The sequence below is a fragment of the Chiloscyllium plagiosum genome, chromosome 1 (assembly GCF_004010195.1).
Source record: "Chiloscyllium plagiosum isolate BGI_BamShark_2017 chromosome 1, ASM401019v2, whole genome shotgun sequence".
In the NCBI taxonomy this organism is placed as follows: domain Eukaryota; kingdom Metazoa; phylum Chordata; class Chondrichthyes; order Orectolobiformes; family Hemiscylliidae; genus Chiloscyllium; species Chiloscyllium plagiosum.
Window position 1 is genome coordinate 96684484 of NC_057710.1, and position 23145 is coordinate 96707628.

General features: G+C 38.9%; 1 protein-coding gene across 3 annotated transcripts in view; it reads right to left on the reverse strand.

Moving 5' to 3' along the window:
* Positions 1-350: 350 nt before the first annotated feature.
* Positions 351-23145, reverse strand: part of rhoh (ras homolog family member H) — a 29021-nt gene continuing 6226 nt past the window's right edge. For 2 of the 3 annotated variants that reach the window (XM_043692648.1, XM_043692658.1), the window contains exon 2: positions 351-1703. In XM_043692648.1, coding sequence (XP_043548583.1) covers positions 973-1539 — 567 coding nt within the window. In that variant the 5' untranslated portion in view covers positions 1540-1703 and the 3' untranslated portion in view covers positions 351-972. Of the gene's footprint in view, positions 1704-2195; positions 2363-23145 lie in introns of all 3 variants that reach the window. The other variant, XM_043692639.1, reaches the window with a different exon arrangement.

Genomic DNA, 23145 nt, shown 5'->3' on the forward strand with positions numbered 1-23145 from the left:
CCAGCAAACACTGAAAAGCTGCTTGACCGTGGGACACAGTACAACTGAGCTGGATCCTGTCCTGATCTCACTCACACATGCAGTTTCAAAAAGGATCACTCGAATGTAAGCAGAAGTGGTTCCTGTCTAAGTTCCCCAGTTTCTAATCCAGCAACTCTTATATCTACCGGGATCCCCCAATTGAAAAATAACTAAATTTATTTCAGACTCAGAGTCCAATTTTTATTCTTCCTCTGAAAAATTGTTGCATCACAGAAGGAGGCCATTTGGCCCATTGCGTCTACGTGATCTGTGTGGCAGTGTATCATTTAAATCTTACCTTCTACCATAGAAAATAGTGGAACCAATTCTGAACATTAAAAACAATTAATTTATTGATGAGTACTCTGTAAACCGATGGAAAATTGCTACAAAACTACATGTGAACCTTAGCATAATACTTCTACATGCTTCTCATCAGAGGTCAGTGAAATCAAAAGGAAATAAGTATAAAATTATTAAATATTACAGTCATCAGAAGTGAGTACTGGCGACGTACTCCTACTTGGATCTCTGAGATCGATGCACTTTACCAGCGAGTGCAAGGTTACAGTTTTATTTCATATGTCGTCTTTAAAATAACTTGCATGATGGTGGCACGCAGTTCAAATTAAATACACAAAAATAAGAATGTCAGCCAAAGTAAACGGCACTGTACTTTGAACTCCTAAAAGTTCATGACAGTCAATGCTGAAATCAGTTTGTCCTCCTCAGTTTTCCAGTTAGCGTTCCCAACTGGGATCCATTACTTCAATAGAAATGAATCAGTATGACTGATATAGATACAGTAGCATCAGTGGACAAGGCCAACTCGTACCCATATTGTATGGTCAACACAGTCAGGTTGAAAGCCCTTTAGATGACAGCACCTTTAGTATTTGTTGACAAATTGGAAAGTTACAGTTATTTCAAATTATACCAGTCTAATGGAAGTCAGGCTATCACACATTTATTGAGGTCAATGATCTTCTTCCTGGTTTGTTTTTTTATGTATCTGACAGCTGTCCTCACTCCACATTCAAACACTTCTTGTACCCCTCTGTTAGAAATTGCTGAGCACTCCAGGTAACCTCTTGCTCCAATATCTCTTGTCAGCCTCTTCCCATCAACAGGTGTGATGGTGCGAAAAGTGCCTATGTCACGCTGGTCTATTTGTGTAGCAACGACCAATACTGGAACTTTTGGTAAAAAATTTCTGACTTCTGGCATCCACTTATTTTTAACATTCAAGTAAGACATAGGGTTTGCTACAGAGTAGCAAATTAGCACCACATCAGCTTGTTGGTAAGAAAGTGGTCGAATTCCTTGAAATGAATCATTTCCTGATGTGTCCCAGAGTCCCAGGCTGATCTGTTTTCCATCCATAAACACATCTACTCCTGTATTGTCATAAACTGTGGGCTTGTACATATCTGGGAAAGTCTCTGATGTAAACCTCACCAGCAATGCTGTTTTCCCCACCTTTACATCACCCACGAGAACACATTTTATGGAGCTCATGATGCCTCCAAGTTGCTATGTAAAATAAATCACAAGTAGCTTTGGCAGATCTTCTCAATCCCTCACAGCAGGAGCACAGATCCTTCCAAAAATGCTTTTTCTGTTTGATGCAGCAGTTCAGTACGAAAGGATGTTCAGAGAGTTCCACCAAAGCTTTCCTTTACCTGCAAAACCAGAAAGGAGATATTTATTTAAAAATTCTGATAAAATGTCAAACCTAAAAAATTAACTAGTATTTTATTTCAGATGCTAGCTTAACACTATTTATTTCCACTTCAAAATTATTTTTACTTCAAAATTAACAATAGATTGACACAAACATTTGGTTTTAAGAGTCTAGGTATTGTAGAAGGCAAGGGAAACTTACAATTTTCCCTGTTCTAGGAAAGAATGTTTGGAGCAAAAGGCAGAGTAATGTGTTTTGACTTAAAACACAGAAGACAGTAACACAACTAGTGCAGATCTGAAATGAAACGTTCCTGTGTTCTAGACGTCAAAAACGTTTAAGCCTGCTTTTAAAAAATTATGTTACAATTTCACAGCACATTATGGATCGACAAAACTTTCTTCAATGCTTTATACTGTCACTCTTGTAAGACGTTTTGCAGGAATCCATGAAAGCTAAAAGAAAAATCATAAGTTAGTATTTAACATACTTGAATTAGTTCTTGCTGCAGGTTTTGCCTCTAATAATCGACTCAGCGTTGTCACTAATTTTCACCACAGATTTTGCTGATGGACTTGCATGTATCTAGTATTCTTCCGTTAATGATTCTTGTTTCTTCTCACTTCTATATATATATTACTCTTCCTTCCTGGTAACCTTGGGAACAAACATGACAACACAGCTCCCAGCAGTTCTTGACACATTCTAGTGACGTAGCCAATTCTAGGGAAGTTTTAGTATCAACATACTTCCTTCTAAATTCAGAGTATATTTCTCCATACAAATATTATCATTTTCGTAGAAAAGCTACATAATGAGCTGAATCTATTGCTGCCTTTTTCTTAGCCATGTATTGAAGTTGGACAAATGCACATTATAATGGAAAGGCTTTCTAACCGCAGGGTCCAGAGCTCTGGAAACACCCACTGAAAGGAATTCCTCTAGTTGGAGCACCTGGAAGGAAGGAAAGCATCGCAGAGGATATCAGGGATACAAAGTTGTATTTGAAATGATATATGCCCATTCCCTTTTACCCCTATATGCCAACTGACAGAGGTGAATTGTCCTTACTATGGTAAAATGGGGCTGTTTATTGCTCTCTTTCAAAATGTACAGCAGCAAATGTCCAGTGCCAACACTTAGATATGTGAATAGCTGTAATGCTGATTAAAAGTGCCCCTGACAGACATGTTTTCCTTGGTGCCACATGTAAAGGTCAAACTAGGATCAACAACCAGTGAGACCTGGCTGCACCTGCCAAAGCCCCCCAAATATTTCTGCTGGCCTGTGCACTCCAACTTGATGATAATCTTGGGTCATCAGAGGCAGATACAGAATTTCTGTCACAAGCTGACATCCATATATTCCTAACACTCAAGTCCGAGTGGTCTGGAGGGTTTGCCACCAAGTAGTCAATTAACTCTGCATCTGCCTGTTGTTACAAAACTACAGGAATTTCATGAAATGAAACATTTCTGATCTGCCCCAGAGTCCCAGGTAACCTGAGTTCCACCCATAAACACATCTACTGTAGTGTTGCCACAAACTGCGGGATTTGTACATACCTGAGAAAAGCAAAATATCTCATTGTAGGAAAATTCTTTCAAATATTTATGAGACATATGAAAAGGCACTATAGCAATACAAAACCTGTTTTGTAAAATATTGCCAGAGTTAATTTTGCCCGAGTTCTTTTATATGTAATAAATGAAAGAATAAATCAATAAATGGCCTCTCTGGGATGTGGGTTGGGTACAAGAGTAATTCAATCTTTCTGCAATTACATATTTAGAAAGACTACATCTAGAGAATGAATAGAATGGGCTTGGTGATCTCATTAAAATATAAGCTTCTGAAAGACCTTTACAGGCTAGGTGTCTAGGATTATTTTCCATAAAACTATAAGAAGTAGATCATTCAGCTCATTGAGGCTGCTCCTCCATTCAATAATGCCATCGCTGATCTGATTATCCCAAATTCCATTTTCCTGCCTTATGCGATAAACTTTGAATCCCTTACTGATTTAAAGTCTGTCTATCTTAGCCTTGAACATACTACACCATAGTTTCAACAGCCCTCTGCAATAAAGACTTCTAACAATTGATTACCCTCTGAGTCACAATATTTTACTTCATCTCTGACCTGAAAGCATAATGCCTAACTGTGTAAACATGCCCTCTGGTCCTAGACTCTCTCACAAGGGAAAACATCTCTCCACATCTACCCTGTGCCTAAGGTCTCCTCTAATTCTTCTGAACTCCAATGAGTACAAGCCCAACCTACTCAACACCTCCATCCATACCCAGGATCAGTCTAGTGAACCTCTCTGGACTTCTTCCAAGACCAGTATATATTTCCTTAGGCAAATATTTTACATGTTATTCCAGGTAAGGTATAATTCGTGCCTTGTACATTTTTAGCAAGACATCCCTATTTTTATAGTCCATACCCTTTGAACCAAAGTCATTTGCCTACCCTGTTACTTGGATGCCAGCTTTTTGTGATTCATATGGAAGGATCTCAAATCCATCTGTACTGCAGTTTGCAGCCATCTTTCCCCATTTAAATAATATTCAGCTCTTCTCTTATTCCTGCTAAAATGCAAAACATAATTTTCCCTGATCATATTTCATCAGCCAATGTTTTGGCCACTTGCTTTTCGAGGTGAAAGTGAGTATTGCAGGTGCAGGAGATCAGAGTCAAGATTAGAGTGGTGCTGGAAAAGTACAGCAGGTCAGGCAGCATCCAAGGAGCAGAAAAATCGACGTTTCGGGCATAAGCCTTTCATCAGGAACAATCAATCCTTCCTGATGAAAGGCTTTTGCCCGAAACGTCGATTTTCCTGCTCCTCGGATGCTGCCTGACCTGCTGTGCTTCTCCAGCACCAGTGTAATTTTGACACTCACTCTTCTGTCTATAACCCTCTGTAGACTCTGTGTTATCCTCAATTCTTGCCTTCCCATCTATTTTTATGTCATCAGCAACAATGGAGATAATACATTCAATTCTGTCATCCGAGTCATTGATATACAGTACATTGTAAATACTTATGGCTCCAGCATCGATCCCTGTGTCATTTGACTAATTACAGACTGCATTCTGAAAATGCTCCCATACCGTAACATTTTGTTTTAAATACTTAATCAATCTTCAATCTATGGTAATATACTGTTTCTAACACCATGGGATCTTGTCTTATTAAGTACCTTTATGTGCATTACCTTATCAAATAGCATATGAACATCCAAATATATTATAACCACTTGTTCTCCTTTATCTGTTCTGCATGTTACTTCCTCCAAGGACACTAATAAATTTGTCAGGCATAATTCCCCCTTCATGAAATCATGCTGACTCTGTTTGACCTTATTAAGCTTTTCTAAATGCACTGTTCATGGATTCTTCATTAAACTCAAGCATTTTCCCAATGACAAATGTTAAACTATTATTTATAGTTGCATGTGTTTTTGTCTCCCTCTCTTTATGAATAAGGGCGTTAACATTAGATGTTTTCCAAACCACTGGGACCTTTTCTCCCAAATCTAAAGATTTCCGGAAAATTACTACCAGTTCGTCAGCTAATTCTAAAAATAAAAAATGCTGTAAATCACAGTGAGTCAGATGGCATCAAAGCTCTCTGATGAAGAGTCATCTAGACTTGAAATTATATCTTGCTCTCTCTCTACAGGTGTTGCCTGACCTGCTATGATTTCCATCGTTTTTGTTTTCAGTACAGATTCAGCATCTGCAGTAATTTGCTCCTACAACTACTTATGTTGTAGCTACTCCCATTAAAATCCTTGGATGCAACCTAATAGACTAGAGGACTCAAAAGAGCAAAGACCAGTACAGCACAGGAACAGGCCCTTCGGCCCACCAAGCCTACATCAACACATGGTACCTTCCTAAATTAAAAGCCTTTTGCCTTGACTCAGTCCATTTCCCTCTATTCCAGGCACTTACAACACTTTCTGTAAAATATTTGCCTCTTAGATCTCTTGTAAACTTTCTCCCCTTTTATCTTAAACCTATGTCCCCTAGTTATTGACATTTCTACCTTGGAAAAAAAGACTCCAGCTATCCATTCCATCCATGCCTCTCATAATTTTTTGTCTATCAGATCGCCCATCCTTCAGCATTCAAGAGTAAACAAATTTGTCCAGTTTCTCCTTTTACTTAGTACTCTCCACACCAGACAACATCCTGGTACAGCGTTTCTGTACCCTCTCCAACAGCCTCCACACTACCTTCTGGTAATGTGGTGGCTAGATCCATACACAAATGTGGCTTAACTAAAGTTCTGAACAGCTAAAACAAGATTTGCCAATGTTTATGTCCCAACCAATGAAGGCAAGTATGTCATATCCTTCTTGACATGGAGGTGCCGGTGTTGGACTGGGGTGTACAAAGTTAAAACAACATCAGGTTACAGTCCTACAGGTTTTTTTTGGAAGCACCAGCTTTCGGAGCACTGCTCCTTCATCAGGTGGTTGTGGAGGTTATGTGAGCATGACCGTTCTGAGAGTATGATCTTAACCTCCACAACCACCTGATGAAGGAGCAGATCTCCCAAAAGATAGTGGTTCCAAATAAATCTGTTGGACTACAATCTGGTGTTGTGTGATTTTTAACTTTGTATATCCCTTCTTGATCATCTTATCCACTTGTATTGCCACTTTCAGGGAACTATGGATCCGTCTGCCTAGATGCCTTGGCATTTTGATGGAACAAAGAGTTTGGCCATATATTTCCCTCCTGCATTAGATCTTCCAAAATGCTTCACCTCACATTTGTCCAAATTAACCTCTATCTGCCATTTCTCCACCCAAGTCTTCATCTATCTACACCCTTTTGTATCCTCTGGGAATTGTCCTGTCCATAGTTCCCCCAATCTTTGTGTTATCTGCAACTTAATCACACCACCTACATTCTCCTCCAAATCATTTATATATTTATTACAAACAACAGGGCCCCCAGCACTGATCCCACTGCTGGGATCACCACTGGTCACAGATCTCTGAAATAACTTCACAGAGGCCGGTATCCTGTCACCAAGTCACCCATTATTTTCAAGTGGAGAGTCCTTGACACTGATTCAGATCCCTCAGAGTCGGCTCTCAGAGTGATCAGGATGTTTGATATTCCTGTTCTTATCATATCTCAGCCAGGGCTCCCTGATTGGACCAGATTAACAGCCCCAATCAGGGAAATCATATTCTATGAGGTCTGCCTGGCTACATCCCACCCCCTCTGAGTCCGAGGACATAGACCGGTTCTTTTTTTCTGTAGCTCCTACTAGGGCATTTTAGCACTGGGTCAGATTCCTCCAACCCTACCTCTGATATGGGCCTATGGGTTCTGGAATAGTCGGAAAGGCCATTGAGGAGCTAAGGTTTGCTCCTGCACCATTTGTGAGTTTGCAATTTTCATACGGTCTACGTGTTTGTTCAGGACCATCACACCCAGCCGAACTTTCTATGTCACTATGCCCCGTCACTATGCCCCTCACTTGTGCATAGCCATTCCCAAGGTTCCTGCATTAAACTTAATCCCTGAAGTAAACTTCTCTCTCACTTAGCAGAGTATTGTGTCTAGCATTGGTGTTCCTGATGCCAATTCAGACTCGGTACCAGGTTCAGGAAGATCAGATTTAACGTAGTGCGGAGTCTTCTCCACATTAGCCACTCTTCTCAAGCTATCCCTGTAGTTGCATGAGGGGGTGGTTCTACAATCAAATAGGAATCTGGACAGTTTGTTATCTAATGAAACTGTCGGCTGTTTCTTTAAACCAAAATTCAAAGTTTGGACTGCTCTTTCAGCCAGACCAATGGATGATGAATGGTATGCAGTTGTACTTATATATTGACCAGCCTTCAACTTAAGGAAATATTCAAATTCCCTGCTGATAAATGATGGCCTAAACTGGACTGGTTTGATGATTCCTTTGCTTTCCGGTCTTCTAATTTCTGCCTGTACTTTTGCCATAAGGCAAATGGCATTGGGTGGGCTTTGCAGAATCATGGAATTGATTCCTGGTCAATATGCAAAGTGGCCTTGGCTCCTTTTATAGTCCCTTCCTGAACAACGTCTGGGTATTTAATTAGGACTTCATTCAAACAGGCATTTTTTAACGGAAAAATGTTGAGATCATCTAGGTGAATCTCTCTCAACCAATTTTGCCCCATCAAGCTTGGGCTCAAGCCTTTTCCTACAATCAGTGGTAACTGAACCAGCTGCTTCTCATAAAAGACCAGAACTGAAGTTGTACCCTTCATCTGTAAAGGTTCCCGGTATAAGTTCTCAGTATAGCCGAGATCCTGCACAAACTTAACTTGTTAAACACTGGTTCTGCAGTCACTGAAATGGCCGTGTTATTATTGACCTCCATGAGAACCAGGTGACCATTTAACCAGATGTTTATTTTGATTTGTTCTGACTTGGATGTTGCTGGGCAATTTGACTGTTCCAAACCAGATGTAGGTGGACTTTCCAGATTGCATACTCTCCTGTATACCAGTCTATGAGTTCTCTTATTAAATTTTAAATCCAGGGACTCTTTTGTTGTCTGTGTCCGCATACTGGCAGCAACTACAATGACTTGCCAGCTGGGATTCTGAAGAAAATTTTAACCAGATGGCCGAGGCTTGGCTTCGTTTTCAGGTTTTGCTGTGGGCTGATCAAAGTCCCTCTGATCAAGATATGTCAGGATATGCAACTGCCTTCACTCAAGTGGTGTTCCCCAAGCTCAGTTGGACTGGCAAGGGTGTCCACTTCCATCGGAATACCCTGCAACTCTTGAGTTCCACATGCCACATTTTCCAATAATAAAGCCAGTTTTGGTGCATGTTTGAAGTCCAGTTGGGCTTCAGCTAGTAGGTACTTTTGCATGGTTACATCGTTAATCCCATATACCAAACGGTCTTTCAATGTCTCATTAAGGATTAAAATTCACATGCTTCTGCTAGTCATCTTAACCTAGTCAAAAATCCTGATATGGATTCCCTGAATTCTCAAATGGCCAAGTAAATTCAATACCATCTCAGAATTAGAGGAGGTATGGATTGATAATATTTCTTAATTAAATCCATTAACTCTTGAAAGATTTTAGTATCCAGTGCCTCAGGGAAGGTTAGGTTGCTAATATTCGAAAAAGCTGCAAGGTCACAGGAGAATTACTTGTTGATTTTCATCTTCCCGATGTCATTTCCCCAGAAAAAGTAATGCTTTTTTTCCACATACTGGACCCAGTCTACAACAGCAGGATCAAACAAGTGAAACTTCCAATATAATTGCATGATGCCAGAAATGCTTACCACAACTCAATGATGTTCCTGACGAAGGGCTTTTGCCCGAAACGTCGATTTTACTGCTCCTCGGATGCTGCCTGAACTGCTGTGCTCTTCCAACACCACTAATCCAGAATCTGGTTTCCAGCATCTGCAGTCATTGTTTTTAACCTCAATGATGACTGTTGCGAGCATGTTTTTTTGGAGCATGCTATTCTCTTGCCACCACTGAACTACCTTCACAAAGGCCGTTCTCCCATCACCAAGTCACCCCTTATTTACATGTGAAGAGTCTTTGACACTGATCCAGCTCCCTGTCATGGTGTCAGGATGTCTGACATTCCTTATCTGTCAGGGTTTAGATCAGAGTGGTGCTGAAAAAGCACAGCAGGTCAGGCAGCATCCGAAGAACAGAAAAATTGACGTTTCAGGCAAAAGCCCTTCATCAGGTTAACAGACCCAATCAGGGAACTCATATTTAATGAGGTTCACCTGGCTGACCTTGTTACAATCACTGTAATCTCCAGTCAGACTCATTAACCTTTAGGCTCATTATTTTTCCAAGTTATAGTTATTATATTTATTTCCTTCCCCATTCCGCCCCTTGATTATTTAGTATTTTTGAAATATTATTCATGTCCTCTGCTGTTCATGGAAACAAAAGATGGTATCTATGTCCCTAACTGCATTGTCCCCTACCATGATTACGTTCCTATTTTCTACCCCCACTTGAATGACTCCCTGTACCATGGTCAATTCACTTATCCTCCCTCGAGTCCGAATTCTTTCCCACACAGTTTGCAAGAACTTTGTAAATGTTGGGACAGAGACTTCTCAAGAGCTTTCTCTTGGGTCCCTATAATGCCTCACCTACAATCACAGCCTCCTGACTCTGATCACTGACCAAATTTGAATCACCTAATATAAGGACATGTCCATCTCCTGAAGTAAAGTGTCCAAGTAAGTTTCACCCTCATGGATGAAGTGCAATGTCTCCAGGTCAGATTGAAGCTCCTCAACTCGAGTCCAAAGTTTTCTACAGATTTGTTCACTTCAGAGGCTCCCACCTATTGCAGTTGCACCACATCACCCAACCTGCCATCTCTATCATATTTTATTTAGGTTATGAATTAAATGACTCAACTAAGGACTTGGTCTCAGGGTAAAAGGTTCGCCATTTAGTACTGAAAATAGGAGAATTTCTTCACTCAGGAGAATTTTTTGGGATCTTTTAGCTTAAAGGGCTGTAGCTCCTCAATTGTTAGCTGTATTCAAGTTGATAGATTTTTGGAGTCTAAGAGAATCAAGGGCTATGGGATTAGGCAGGAGTGAGGTTTTGTGGTTGGAGATTATCCATTATATCATTGAGTAGCAGAACTGGCTTCGTGGGCTGAATAGGCTACACCTGCTTCTAATTCTTATGTACTTATGAAATACATAAAAGGTTTACAAAAGATAATGAGGTAAATGTCAAGCTCTCAAATAGCAAAATGTTACAGGAATAGCACCATTAAAATAAATTACTCAGTAATGTTCACTTCTGATTTGCATCTAGAAAAATCCATAGCAACCAGGCTCCCATACTTGGAGAATCATCCTAATCTGCAAGTTATTCTCCAGTACAATCACTTATCCATTAATTACAATTAGATGATGACTCCAATCAACATGAGTATTAGGAAACAGGCTCTATTTACCCTCCAACAGTTCTCAGAAACTGAGATTAACACGACATTTGAACCACTTGATTCAGATTTTTCACAGCAGAACCACAGGTGCAGTAAGAAATCTGGATAAGGCTGAAAAGAGGAGCAAGTTGCCCAAGCTTATCAGGGAAACACAATGTGCCAAATTGCAAATAATCTGAATAGTTTATGCTGTAGAAGGAAAGGATTCTTAGCACTAAGTTAACCTCGATTGGCTGTGGTGTTGCAATGGAGAAAACAAGAATGTTGTTTCTAGGCTTCTCACACTCACTGGAAATACAAAAATATTGGAAGGTTTGTATATATTCCTTTTGTTTTTGGAGAATGTGTCCCTGTACATGAATGCATGTCACCTCTAGCAAGCTCAGGACAGTCACATTATGATCTCAAAAGATTATCTTAAATTGGTGACTACCGTAGCATACTCAGGACTGTTCAGCATGATCATGTTGATTGTATGTAAGCCAAACATCATCACTTTTGGATGTTGCAAGTGTAACTTTTCTCAAATAATCCCGGAAAGGCAAAGCATCTCAAAAATTTGAAAAGGTTGAGGAAGTAATTTCAAGCTATTATTATGTAGTGGTCATACAAATGGAAATTTCTACAAAAAGAGGATGCTGTCAACAGTTTAAAAAGGCACTTAGCTTCCCACCCAATTGAGCAAATCATTTATCAATTTTGGTTCTGGTGTTATGCTAATTACATAGGCCATATGTCACTGCAATTAATTTATCAAAACAAAATGCATGCTCCTGAAGTTGTTCCTCATAAGCAGAATACAGATTATACTCAAATAGGATGTTCTTTTAAAATCCAAAGCAAAATGGCTACTCTTAGATGTGATTTCATAGATTGGGCAATAGTTGCTAAACAATCCCAAGTGTGCTAATGTAGCCAACAACTTAAGATAATCAGTCGAGTTTGCAACGCGGCTCATTGATATTAGCTAGAAGCACCACACATTCATGTGCAGTGACACATTCTCTGAAAACAAAAAGAATATGTTCAAGCCTTGTCCTTTTTTAATGTAAAGTTATCAAGGAGCTTCTGGAGCCTATAGTTTACTCTAGATTTCTCTATGGCAACACTTCAGCCAATAAAAAAGACTTGCCAACTAATCAGCATCCTTTTTTTCTGTAGTATAAGTTATTGTGATCATTTCAAGTTTGGTATTGTTGCGTTTGTCTCGTAGAGTGCATGATGAAAAGCTTCATGAACATTTCTCTTTTTCTGCAATATTCAAAACTGGATAATTGGATACATTCTTCCTCCAATCACAACATTCAATGATTTCAGAAAATACATAAGTGAATAGACATTTTTAAGAAAATGTTACTCTAGTCAGTCACTGCACTGTTGGAAGTGGTTGAGTTTTACTGCGGTTTTGCAGCTTGCTCAGGGAGGGGCCCAGGAGAGGTATTCAAGACTTGTCTAAGAGCCTCAATGTTTATAGAAAAGAATAAGTTATGCGTCCTTGAAATTCTCATGAATATCCTTTATTTCCCAGCTAGGAAATGATGGCAGAAAGGCTGTGGTACTCAGGTATGAAGAGTCAACCAAACACCCTTCCACCAAATGTTCTTATGACATATTTTGCAAGCACTTTATCTTAATAAAGACGAAGTATATATAACATTGGCAGTTCTAACTCGCCTACTTTGTGAGGTAAAGTAGCACTGAATATGTATCCCACAACTGTGTTTTCTCATGTGAACATTGCCAGTATAAAAGAAAGTCAGTTATTCAAATTTAGTTAATGCAAATTCTGAGCACATATGAGCAGATGTAATTCCAGCTCCTTAATGAAGAAGTAATTTGGGCAATCTTATGTTTAATATAACAACAGTCATTAGATTTCAAGTCATTCAATTTTATGAAGCAATTTAAAGAATTGCTGAGATGTATTAAGTCACTGATTTTATTAAATTAAGTCTCTCTTTAAAAGGTTTTTAGTTTTCTTTTAAGGCAACTTGTAATTCTCCCTTACTTATTTTTACTTTTTTGTCTACAGTGCCACTTTATGACAAACATCCCAAGGGCATTTTACAAAAGTATGCCCAACATTCATTGTGTACACTGCAAACATTATCGTTAACACTGCAAGTACCTGCAACTCTCAGAACTAGAAGTCCACACTGCAAATGGGGTCGACATGCCGATCACCATGCGTGAACTCTCAGAGCAGCGGTGTAAGTACACCACTCAGAGAGAGCATTGCCTGCATAAAAGCAAAATTTTGGATGAACCAAGGTTTTTGGTGGGTGAGATATTTGTGATTGGTCAAGAGTTAGCAAAAGGGTGGATTAAGATTTTAGCAGCAGCTGAGTTGAGGCAGGGATGGAAACAAGATTGTCTCAGAGGTGAAATTAGGTACTTGTTGCTGCAGCAGATCTGAAAGCAGAAGTTCATCTCACTGTCCCTTTGGTTTGAAGGTTAAAATGTTCTGATTCTGCCTCATGCAGTGAGCGGGAAGAGAAATGGCATTATTGACTTGGGAGTAAAGTTCGTTGCATTTGTATTTTTGATAAAATATTATTTAGTATCTGCCAAGGTTTAATGGATAATGGTAATATTGAACTATACAGAACAAAAAATTCCGGTGCTGAATTTTGTGTTGCCAATCTGGATGGCAATATATGTGCTACAGTTGGGCTCAGCTTTTCTAATTAAGAAGAAAATGCTGTAAGAACTTTTTTTCCCTGATTACTATTCAATGACTCCGGCAAAATAATGTGCTAGTGTGACCAGTGAAGTTAGGATTGTAAACATTTTGTTGCTCTCATTGCTCAACAGCATGCACACATTTAAAAGTAAATATCCGATCCCTTAATGTGAACCAATTTCCCTCAGTCTGTACTCCTGAGATTTTCTTTAAGACAGTCCCAGATTATTCAAGGAATGCTCCTGTGTCTTATTGGCCATGAGCGACACCTCAAGAAAAAAATGGCTTTTTAATAGCTTCTGTAAAAATTCAAAGCCTATTCGAGCAATGTGTAATTATCAAATTAAGTTGAACAATGGGAATCCTTCAAAGGAGAATCGACTCAGGTACAGAGTGGACACATTTTAATGAGGATAAATGAAAGAACATCCAAATCTATAGCTGCCTGGTTTACGAAACATATAGAAGCTAAAATGAGACAGAACATGGAGTCTTCTGATAATTGGAAGATTCATAACACAGTAGAAATACTGAGCTAAATATAGAAAATGCAGTGGTTTAGAACGAATTAATGTCGGGCAATGATAGAGCATAAAAATAGAGTAGCTGCAAAAATAAAAAGGGAACCATAAAGGGCTTACGGTTCGGTTGATTAATGCCCAAAAACAAGACCTCGATTTCTTGTAAAATCAGGCAGCAAGACTGAGCTACAAAACATGAGATTTAGGAGCTGAAGTAGACCATTTGGCCCTTCAAGCCTGCTCCACCATTTCAATAAGATCACAGCTGATCTATCAGTGTTCCAAATTACACATTTTTAAAAAATTCACAAATGATATGTAGGCGCTATTACCTGCCCGTAGTTGGCCCTAAGAAGGTGGTGGTGAGCTGCTGTCTTGAACCACCGCAGCGTATTTTATGTAGGTAAAGCCACACTGCCGTTAAGAAGAGAGTACTAGGATTTTAATGCAATTTCCATCTATCCCAGATAATATTTGATCCCTTTGATTCCATCTACATCTAATGAAAATCCATCTACTTCTACCTTTACAATTATTCAATGACCCCACTGCCGCTGCTTTCTGTAGGCAGAGATTAAAGCTCACACAAACCTCAGAGGAAAAAAAATCCCCTCATGCCTGTCTTAAGAGGTTGACCACTAGTGTCCCCCAGTTCTTAGCTCATCCACAACAGTAAACATATTTCCATATCCATCTTTTCAAGATCATGAAGGATAGAATCATAGAGTCATAAGGCGTGGAAACAGATCCTTCAGTCCAATTCATCCATGCTGACCATCGTGTATACTTGAATTGAATCATTTCTCGCTATTTTGAACTTTAGTGAAAACATACCCAGCCTGTCCAACCTGTCTTCAGAAGACAATCTACTTATTCCAGAAATCGATTTAGTTAACTTCCTCTGTACTGCCTCCAAAGCATTCACATCCTTCCTTAACTAAGGAAACCAAAATTGCCCACACTACTCAAGAGGTGCTCTCACCAAGATCCAGTATAACTGAAGCATGGCGTCCTTATTTCAATAATAAAAATAGAGAACTGCCAATGTTAGAAATCTGAAACAAAAACAAAAAGTCTTGGAGAAACTCAGTTTTGTGTCACTGGACTCAAAACATTAACTCTGTTTTTCTCTCTACAGACACAGACAGACCTAAATGGGTTTCTCCAACACTTTCTGTCTTTGATCCTTATTTTAATGCTTGATTCCACTTGTACTAAAGGCTAGCATCCATTAGCCTTTCAGATTATGTGCTGGACCTGGATACTAACATGTGACGACTCAATCACTGGAAAACCCACGCCCCTCTCCACCTCAGACTTCCCCATTTACTCTAAGTACTGTTTTTTTTTATTCTCCTTTCTAAAGTGCTTCACATTTTTCCACATTATAGTATATCTGCCAGATTTTTGCATTCACTCAGCCTAACTATATTGATCTATGTTGTTATATTCTCTTCACAACACACTTTCTTACCTATCTTTGAGTCACATACAAATTCAGCTACTATTCCTTCAATTCCCATGTCCAAGTCATTGATATAAGTTGTAAAATGTTGAGGACCCAACACAGAATACTGATCACATCCTGCCATTATGAGTTGAAGACAGGTCTTTACTAAAAATGGAAAAATACAGCCAAAGTAGCAGGAAAGGAGGTGATAACAATGAACCTGGATAGTATAAAAATAACGATTGGCAGGCTTCCAAGTAGAAATATCACTTAGCCCTGATGGGACACATGCTAGCTTCCAAGGACAGCAAAGCAGAAGTTGCAAAAGCTCAAGTCACAATCTTCTGAATTCCCCTAGAGGAAGTGTGAACTGGAATAACAAAATCTGGACCAATTTCTATTTATTGTCCCATTACCATTTCCGTTCATCTTGTACCATCATTCCTTTTGTCATTTATTTCCTCCTGCCTTCTACCCCAACACTGACCTTCCTTTTTGTTCCCCCTCCCCTTTGCTGATAACCCTGTCACAGTTCTAATTCTTTGCAATTCTGGTGAAAGATCATTGACATGAAATGTTAACTTTGTTTCTCTCCCCACAAACGCTTCATGACGTAATGAATATTTGCAGAATTTTATGTTTTTACTCCTTAGAAAGGTATCAGTTCTGGGGACCTCAGTTACCCAAAGAGACTGGAGATCTTGGGTTTATCTTAGAAAAGTTAACAGGCAATTTTATAAAAGTGTTCAATGTCATGAAAACTATTTATAAGAGCACATAAGGAGAAAGTGCCCCAAGAAACAGAAAGGTCAGTAACCAAAAGTTTTGATTTTGGTGATTGTCAAAAGAACCTGGTGTGACAGGAAATGTTTTTTTCCTACAGCAAGTTGTTTTGATCTGGAACTTGTGAACTGAAAGGAGGGTGGAAGCAGATTCATTGATAACATTAAAAACAGAATAAATTCTTGAAGGAAAAAAAAATTACTGTGGGGAATTTGGATAGTTCTAGCAGAGTGTGAAAAGATATGATGTGTTGAATGGCCTCTTTCTATACTGTTCTACAAATCAAAGAAGGCTCAAGTTTATAAGTCACAGAACATCACCGCATTTACTGCTGACCCGTATTAAGTTCATTCATTATCCCTACCCGCACAGTCAAGTTGCAAAAAGGTCTGCTCATAACTTCAAAATGGCTTTATATTTAATCGTAACACAACTGACACCCAAAATTGTTCAGCTTAGAACATGTCTGTCACTCTGTGCATTCTCCTAAACTTGCGGCATCTGAAGACTATTTCACCGTCAGCAGTGCAAAATACTAAGTTCTGTGTTGATAACCCTAACCACCAGTGACAAGTGCCAGAAATTTAGACATCATACATCCAAACTTCCCAAATGCACTTCCTGATTTGTAAAGTAACCCCAGAATAATAAAGGACCAGACGCAAGTGAAGGACAGCTCAGCAATGGGAAACTTCTTGCATATGGATGTAAAGATACACAGAGATGAAAGCGACTACTGGCTCCCCCCTCCCATTTTTGGTATAGCTCAGGATTGAGTTTTATAAATTTAGAAATAAACATAATTTCATAGGGTTCTTGATTTGTTTTTGAGATTAGGAGTCCACTAAGTTGCCATCGTCCCAGACGGCTGCTCTCTCATCAGTGAGAGAGAGAGAGGGAACTGGTGGTGGAAGGTTACTGTGCCTCAGTCAAGGGGTGAGATTGAAAAGGTGGGAGCTTCATGGTAACCTTAGCAGATACAGGAATTGAAACCGCACTGTTGGCATACGCTGCATCCCGAACCAGCCTTCCAGACCACTCAGCATACCTTTAGAGGTATTCTGCATATCATTGAAAATAGTCAAAAAAATGTAATTACTTCATATAAAATGACTTATGGATTATAAAATCCAATTGGTTTCCATAGATCACAACAGACAAGTCAACCCACTGTATAACATGATCCCTTGTTTGTGAATGCAAAATGTGCACGTTTAAAACTGTACTCAGTGTATCAGTCAGATCCATACATTTTTCAGCTCATGATACTCACATTAGGAGTCAGCTTCAATTTTTAAGATCAGCGATACACATTTTGGATTATATTCAGCTTATAAGGCAGCACATGGGATCAAGTAGGCAATAGAAGCCATGTAGCCAGGAAGCTGCACAAGAATGTAAGACATACCCACACACAGCAGAGTGGTTATGGTGACCGATGAACAGAAATATTTTCATATTTCAAAATGGCAACCACAGACACTAACACTGGTCGTTTGCATTTTATGCTCAGTGTATAAGTGGCTCCTGTGTTCAGAGCGTTTCAAAGCTTCAAAGATCAACTTGTTTATCACGATCGATGTTAAATCTCAAAGTCAGGCATTCAGTTTCATGATACTTTTCTTTGAGCTGAAATTATCATTGTCAGCACATTCTACCACAAGAATTTTGTGTTGCAGCTGTACCAGGCTACTTGTCTAGGGGCAGAGCATAGATCATAGTCAGGCTGAGGCCTGTGCTTCACTCCAGAGGAATAGCTCTCTACATGCTTACAGTTCCACACCAAGCCAAAAAACCTCAAGTAGGCTAATTACTTTTCTAAAAACATTAAAAACAACTGCTTTAGGTAAAAAGATATGCAGAAAGTTCAACAATGTAATTCCCAATAAAATTCTAGAAATATTCAGAAAATCTGACAGTAGCTGTGGAAAGAAAGCAAATTTAAAGCTTCAGGTCAATGTCTTTTTTTTGGAACCCAGATTATTAATGTAAAACTTATTGCATTTAAGAGTACCTGAAAGTGCATCTGAAATGCAATCACCTACAAGAATTATAGACTACAAACTAGAAAGTGGGATTAAGCTGGTGTGCACTTTACAACTGATATAGAATGGCTTATTTCTGCATCATGAATTCATCTGATTCCATCCAGTAAATATTTATTTAAAAATTGACATTATAATCAATCATTGACCAGAATTATAATCAAAATATAAATGTAATGTGCAAATCTTACTGTTATGAAGCCAAAGCCAGCCCTTTTAAGCATCATTCAACATTTCACAAAAACTGGCTGTAAAATACAAACAAATGTTAAAATCTTTATGTAAAAGATACCTGTTAAACCTCAGCTAGGTATTGGTTGCCACATTATAGGAGAGATGTGTTACATTGGAGATAATGCAGAAGCAATTTACAAGAATGGTTCTAGGAATGAGAATATTTTAGTTATGAGGAATGATTGAAATTGGGACCGTTCTCACTGGAGAGGAGAAGGCTGAGAGGAGATTTGACAGAGGTTTTCAAGATCATTAGTAGGGTCATTGATAAAGTAGATAGGGAGACACTGTTCCCATTTGTAAAGAAAGCACAGATTTAAAGTGATTTGCGAAAAAAGCAAGGGTGATGTGAGAAAACAACTAACATATATACTCGGTTAAATTTATGGAGTTGACTTTTACATGGATACTACTTTTGGCAGCTGCTATTCATGCCCATCAAAATTCATACCGTATCATTAGCAGAAGCCCAATTGATCTGTAAACGAATAAAAAAACAAATTATAAAAACCCAGACTGGAAGACCGGGAGTGGAGCGGAACAACCTGCAGACTGGAAGGCTAGAGCAGGACGTGACGGCCGGCACACTGACTCATAAATGTTGATCTGTTATCTGTGAAGAACTTTTACACGAGATACCTGGAAAACTTGAGGTTATTTGGCCAAAAATAGGGGGTGGACCTTTACATGAGATCGACTATTACTCAAGTATATATGGTATTCCACGTGAAGAGTAGTAAGGGTATGGATTGCACTGCCTGGAAATGTAGTGGAGGCAAGTTCAATTGAGAGATTCAAAAGGGATTAATTGAACGACTGACTGTTTGGATAGAAATGATGTGCAAGGGTATGGCGGGAAAGCAGGAGATTGGCATTAGGTCATGACGCTTGTTTGAAGAGTCAGTGCAGGTGGATTGGGCTGCATGGTCTCCTTCTGAGTTACAACACTTCTGTCATTCTAAGATTCTGTAGTATCATGAGACCGCAGAATCAGAAGGAAATTCCCAGGGTATTCTTTTGCAATTCCTCAAAACAGCTCAGCAATCAAACCTCTCGGTTGTAAGGTCCCAAATTAGAAATGAAAGAAAATAGAAGGATTTGTTTCCTCGTAAAGAATAATGAGCATAAAGAACGGAAATAGAAAAAAATATATTTCTTTGTGCTTTGGGCTGGCACGGTGGCTAAGTGGTTAGCACTGCTGCCTTACAGCACCAGGGACCCAGGTTTGATTCCAGCCTCAGGCGACTATCTGTGTGGAGTTTGCACATTCTCCCCGTGTCTGTGCGGGTTTCCTCTGGGTGCTCCGGTTTCCTCCCACAATCCAAAAATGTGCAGGTCAGGTGAATTGGATGTGCTAAATTGCGCGTAGTGTTAGGTGCAGAGGGAAGTAGGTCTGGATGGGTTACTCTTCAGAGAGTCGTTGTGGACTTGTTGGGCCGAAGGGAATCTAATCCTTATGGTTCATTCAATGCGACTAGTCTATCTGCGATAACATTCACACAAAGCTGTGTTTATTAAATGTTTCCTACATCCAAATCCCCACAGAGTTCCTGATAATCTCTGTGAATTTGAAAGTGAAACATTGGAAAGAAAGGATACAGTATTTGTTAAAAAACATTAAAATATGTATCAACTCTTTTTAAATGTTAAGATCATTAGAAATAATAAGTGAGCATTTAGAAATGGATAGGTTAATCCAGGATAGCCAGCATAGATTTACTAAGTATAAGTCATGTTTCATGAGATAACTATTTAGCTTCATAAAAGGAATAATGTAGAAGTAGCACATATTCAGGAAGCATTGCTAAGGATCTCAGAATAGGTTTGTGAGAAAAATTCAAAGCATGACATAAAAGGAGTCACAGCTACGTGGACAAAAACAAGGTCACTGGTCCAGAAACAAAGTGATGAGGTAAACAAGTAAGGGGATTAGGTTCGTATTGGATCTACTTTTGACCCTGGTGTATGTAGGTTTTAGCTGTGGGTTTGTAATGTAAAGTGACGACAATAACATGGTTCAACTTCTGCACATGCAAAGATTAGCATGAAGGGCTGTCCTTCTCAGCCGCTCCCATTGCCTGAAGTGTGGTGACCCTCAGGTTAAATCTACAGCAGTTGTTTCTTTAAAATGAAACAGCAGCCCTACAATTTGAAAAGACAATGGTGACTTTACCTTTTCATGTAGATTATTCGGATCTTGATGTAGGAAACACAGTTCAAAATTTATTGATAGTACAGAAATACTTGACAATCAATGAGCAGAACTGTGTCAATTAGTTTGCAGAATGGGAAGATAAGTTGAAGATGTAATTTAATATGAATTATTGTGAAGGAAAAATGAAGAATGGAATGATACAGGCAATGAATAGTGCAGATTAACATAGAGTCATAGAGATGTACAGCATGAAAACAGATCCTTTGGTCTAACTCGTCCATATCGACCAGATATCTGAACCTAATCTAGCTGCCAGCACCTGGCCCATATCCCTCTAAACTCTTCGAATTCATATACCCATCCAGATGCCTTTTAAATGTTGTAACTGTACCAGCCTCCACCACTTCCTCTGGCAGCTCATCCCATACAAGCACCACCCTCTGCGAGAACAAGTTGCCCCTAAGGTCCCTTTTATATCGGTCCCCTCTCACCCTAAACCTATGCCCTCTAGTCCTGGATTCCCCGACCCCAGGGAAAAGACCTTGTCTATTTATCCTATCCATGCCCTTCATGATTTTAGAAACCTCTATAAGGTCACCCCTCAGCCTCTGACACTCCAGGGAAAACAGCCCCAACCTGTTCAGCCTCTATAGGTCATATCCTCCAATCCTGGCAACATCCTTGTAAATCTTTTCTGAACCCTTTCAAGTTTCACAACATCCTTTCAATAGGAAGGAGACCAGAATTGCATGCAATATTCCAACAGTGGCCTAACCAATGTCTCCCGATTCTTGCACTCAATGCTTTGACCAACAAAGGAAAGGATACCAAACAACAAATAAAAGCAGTGCTTCAAATTTATGAATCTTTGTCTGTGTAAGTGCAAGTAGATAAAGCCATTGAAAGGACTATTAAAATTTTGAGTTAAAAGGGTACAGAGTACAAAAGTAAAGAAGTAATAATATATTTGTACAAGTCATAAACTTGGCTGAGTTTGTTGCAACATATGCAATTTTGGGTGTTTAATAAATTATAGGGCATTAAAGTCTCAACGTATGTAGCTTTGAATTACCACAATGATTCCAAGAGTAGTACATTACTCTTATGACTTACAATAGTGGAGAAGAGCATATTTAATAGACATTTCTAACATTACAAAACTCCTTACCTCTGGTGAGTCAATGTAAAAGTAAGGAGAGAGATTAGGAGAATTGACTTTACCAGGGATTGTTAAAGTATGGGAAACATGCCCTTTCTGTCTTTTATCTCATTGTGTCTTCAATAAGGGACACACTAAGACAAAACAATTTCAACAATTTTTACTCATTCTTTCACGAAATGTGGATATTGTTGGCAATGTTTGTTGTACACCCCAAACTGCCCTTGAACTGAGTGATTTCCATTTCAGAGGCAGACAAGAGTCAACCACATGACTGAAGATTTGGAATCTTAACCTGTCAGCCCGACCAGGTAGGTGGTTAGGTTTCCTTCACCAAAGAATAATAGTGAAACAGATGGGTTTTGACACAAAACTGATGATAACTCCATGGCTGCCATTTCAGAAACTAGCTTTCAATTTCAGTGTTTGTCAATTGAACTTAAAGTCCACCAGCACCAGAGACCAATGTAGGAAAATAGGCAAGGGTTAATGTAAACAGAACATGGTGCAGGTTAGACTATGTGCAGTAGAACGTTAAATTATCTTTTATAGAGTAGAAGATGAGAGACTGGCCAGACAACCATTGGAATAGTTGAGTCTGGAGGTTAACATAAACATAGATTAAGCTATGGAGTTTAATTTGACACCAAATTTAGCCTGATTAAACTGAAGTGGGTATACATTCCACTGTTAAATTCTGTTCTATTTAGCCCCAGTTGTTGCTAAAAGAAAGTACCATATCTGTCACAAAAACAACATCATGTCAGCACACCAAACAAATGTGATTTGCAAACAAAAAATATCACATGATTCTTACACAATTTGGGATAGAAATTCAGACTGCATGCTCATTAGCCTGTGAGTTTCCACCCATTACGGTTAGTGGGTATACCGCAGTTTGGTGAGTGCAAAATTAGTATTTTATCCTTCTTCAGCCACCATTACAATCTGTAGTGTACAATTGACAATATTACTTTAAATAATATAGTGACTATACAGTTATCTAAAATAATGGATATGGTTATCATATAACTTTATATTTAATACATTTATTATAATTTACCCAACTTACAATTTCTGAACAAAACATCCACAAGATTGTTATCAGGTCCACATTGGAAATTATTGAAAGTTGATGCCTCATCAAATATTAGTTTGCTCAAGAATGAGCTCAAATTTTAGGTTTCTTAGGATCAACACAAAGTAATTTTGGCTGTACACTTATGCAAATAGTTGCTATACTTTAGATACGAAACCACTTAAGTTGCATGAGGTTGTATTTCACAGCTTCAGTTTCACTATGGCTGAATGATGAAATATGACAGCTGCAGTCTGAAGAACCTGGTGAAACATGAACTAGAGGTTTTGCTAGAATGCCCCAAGTGCTTCACAGAATTATGATCGGGGGGACAGAGTGGGGTAATGTTAATGTTGCT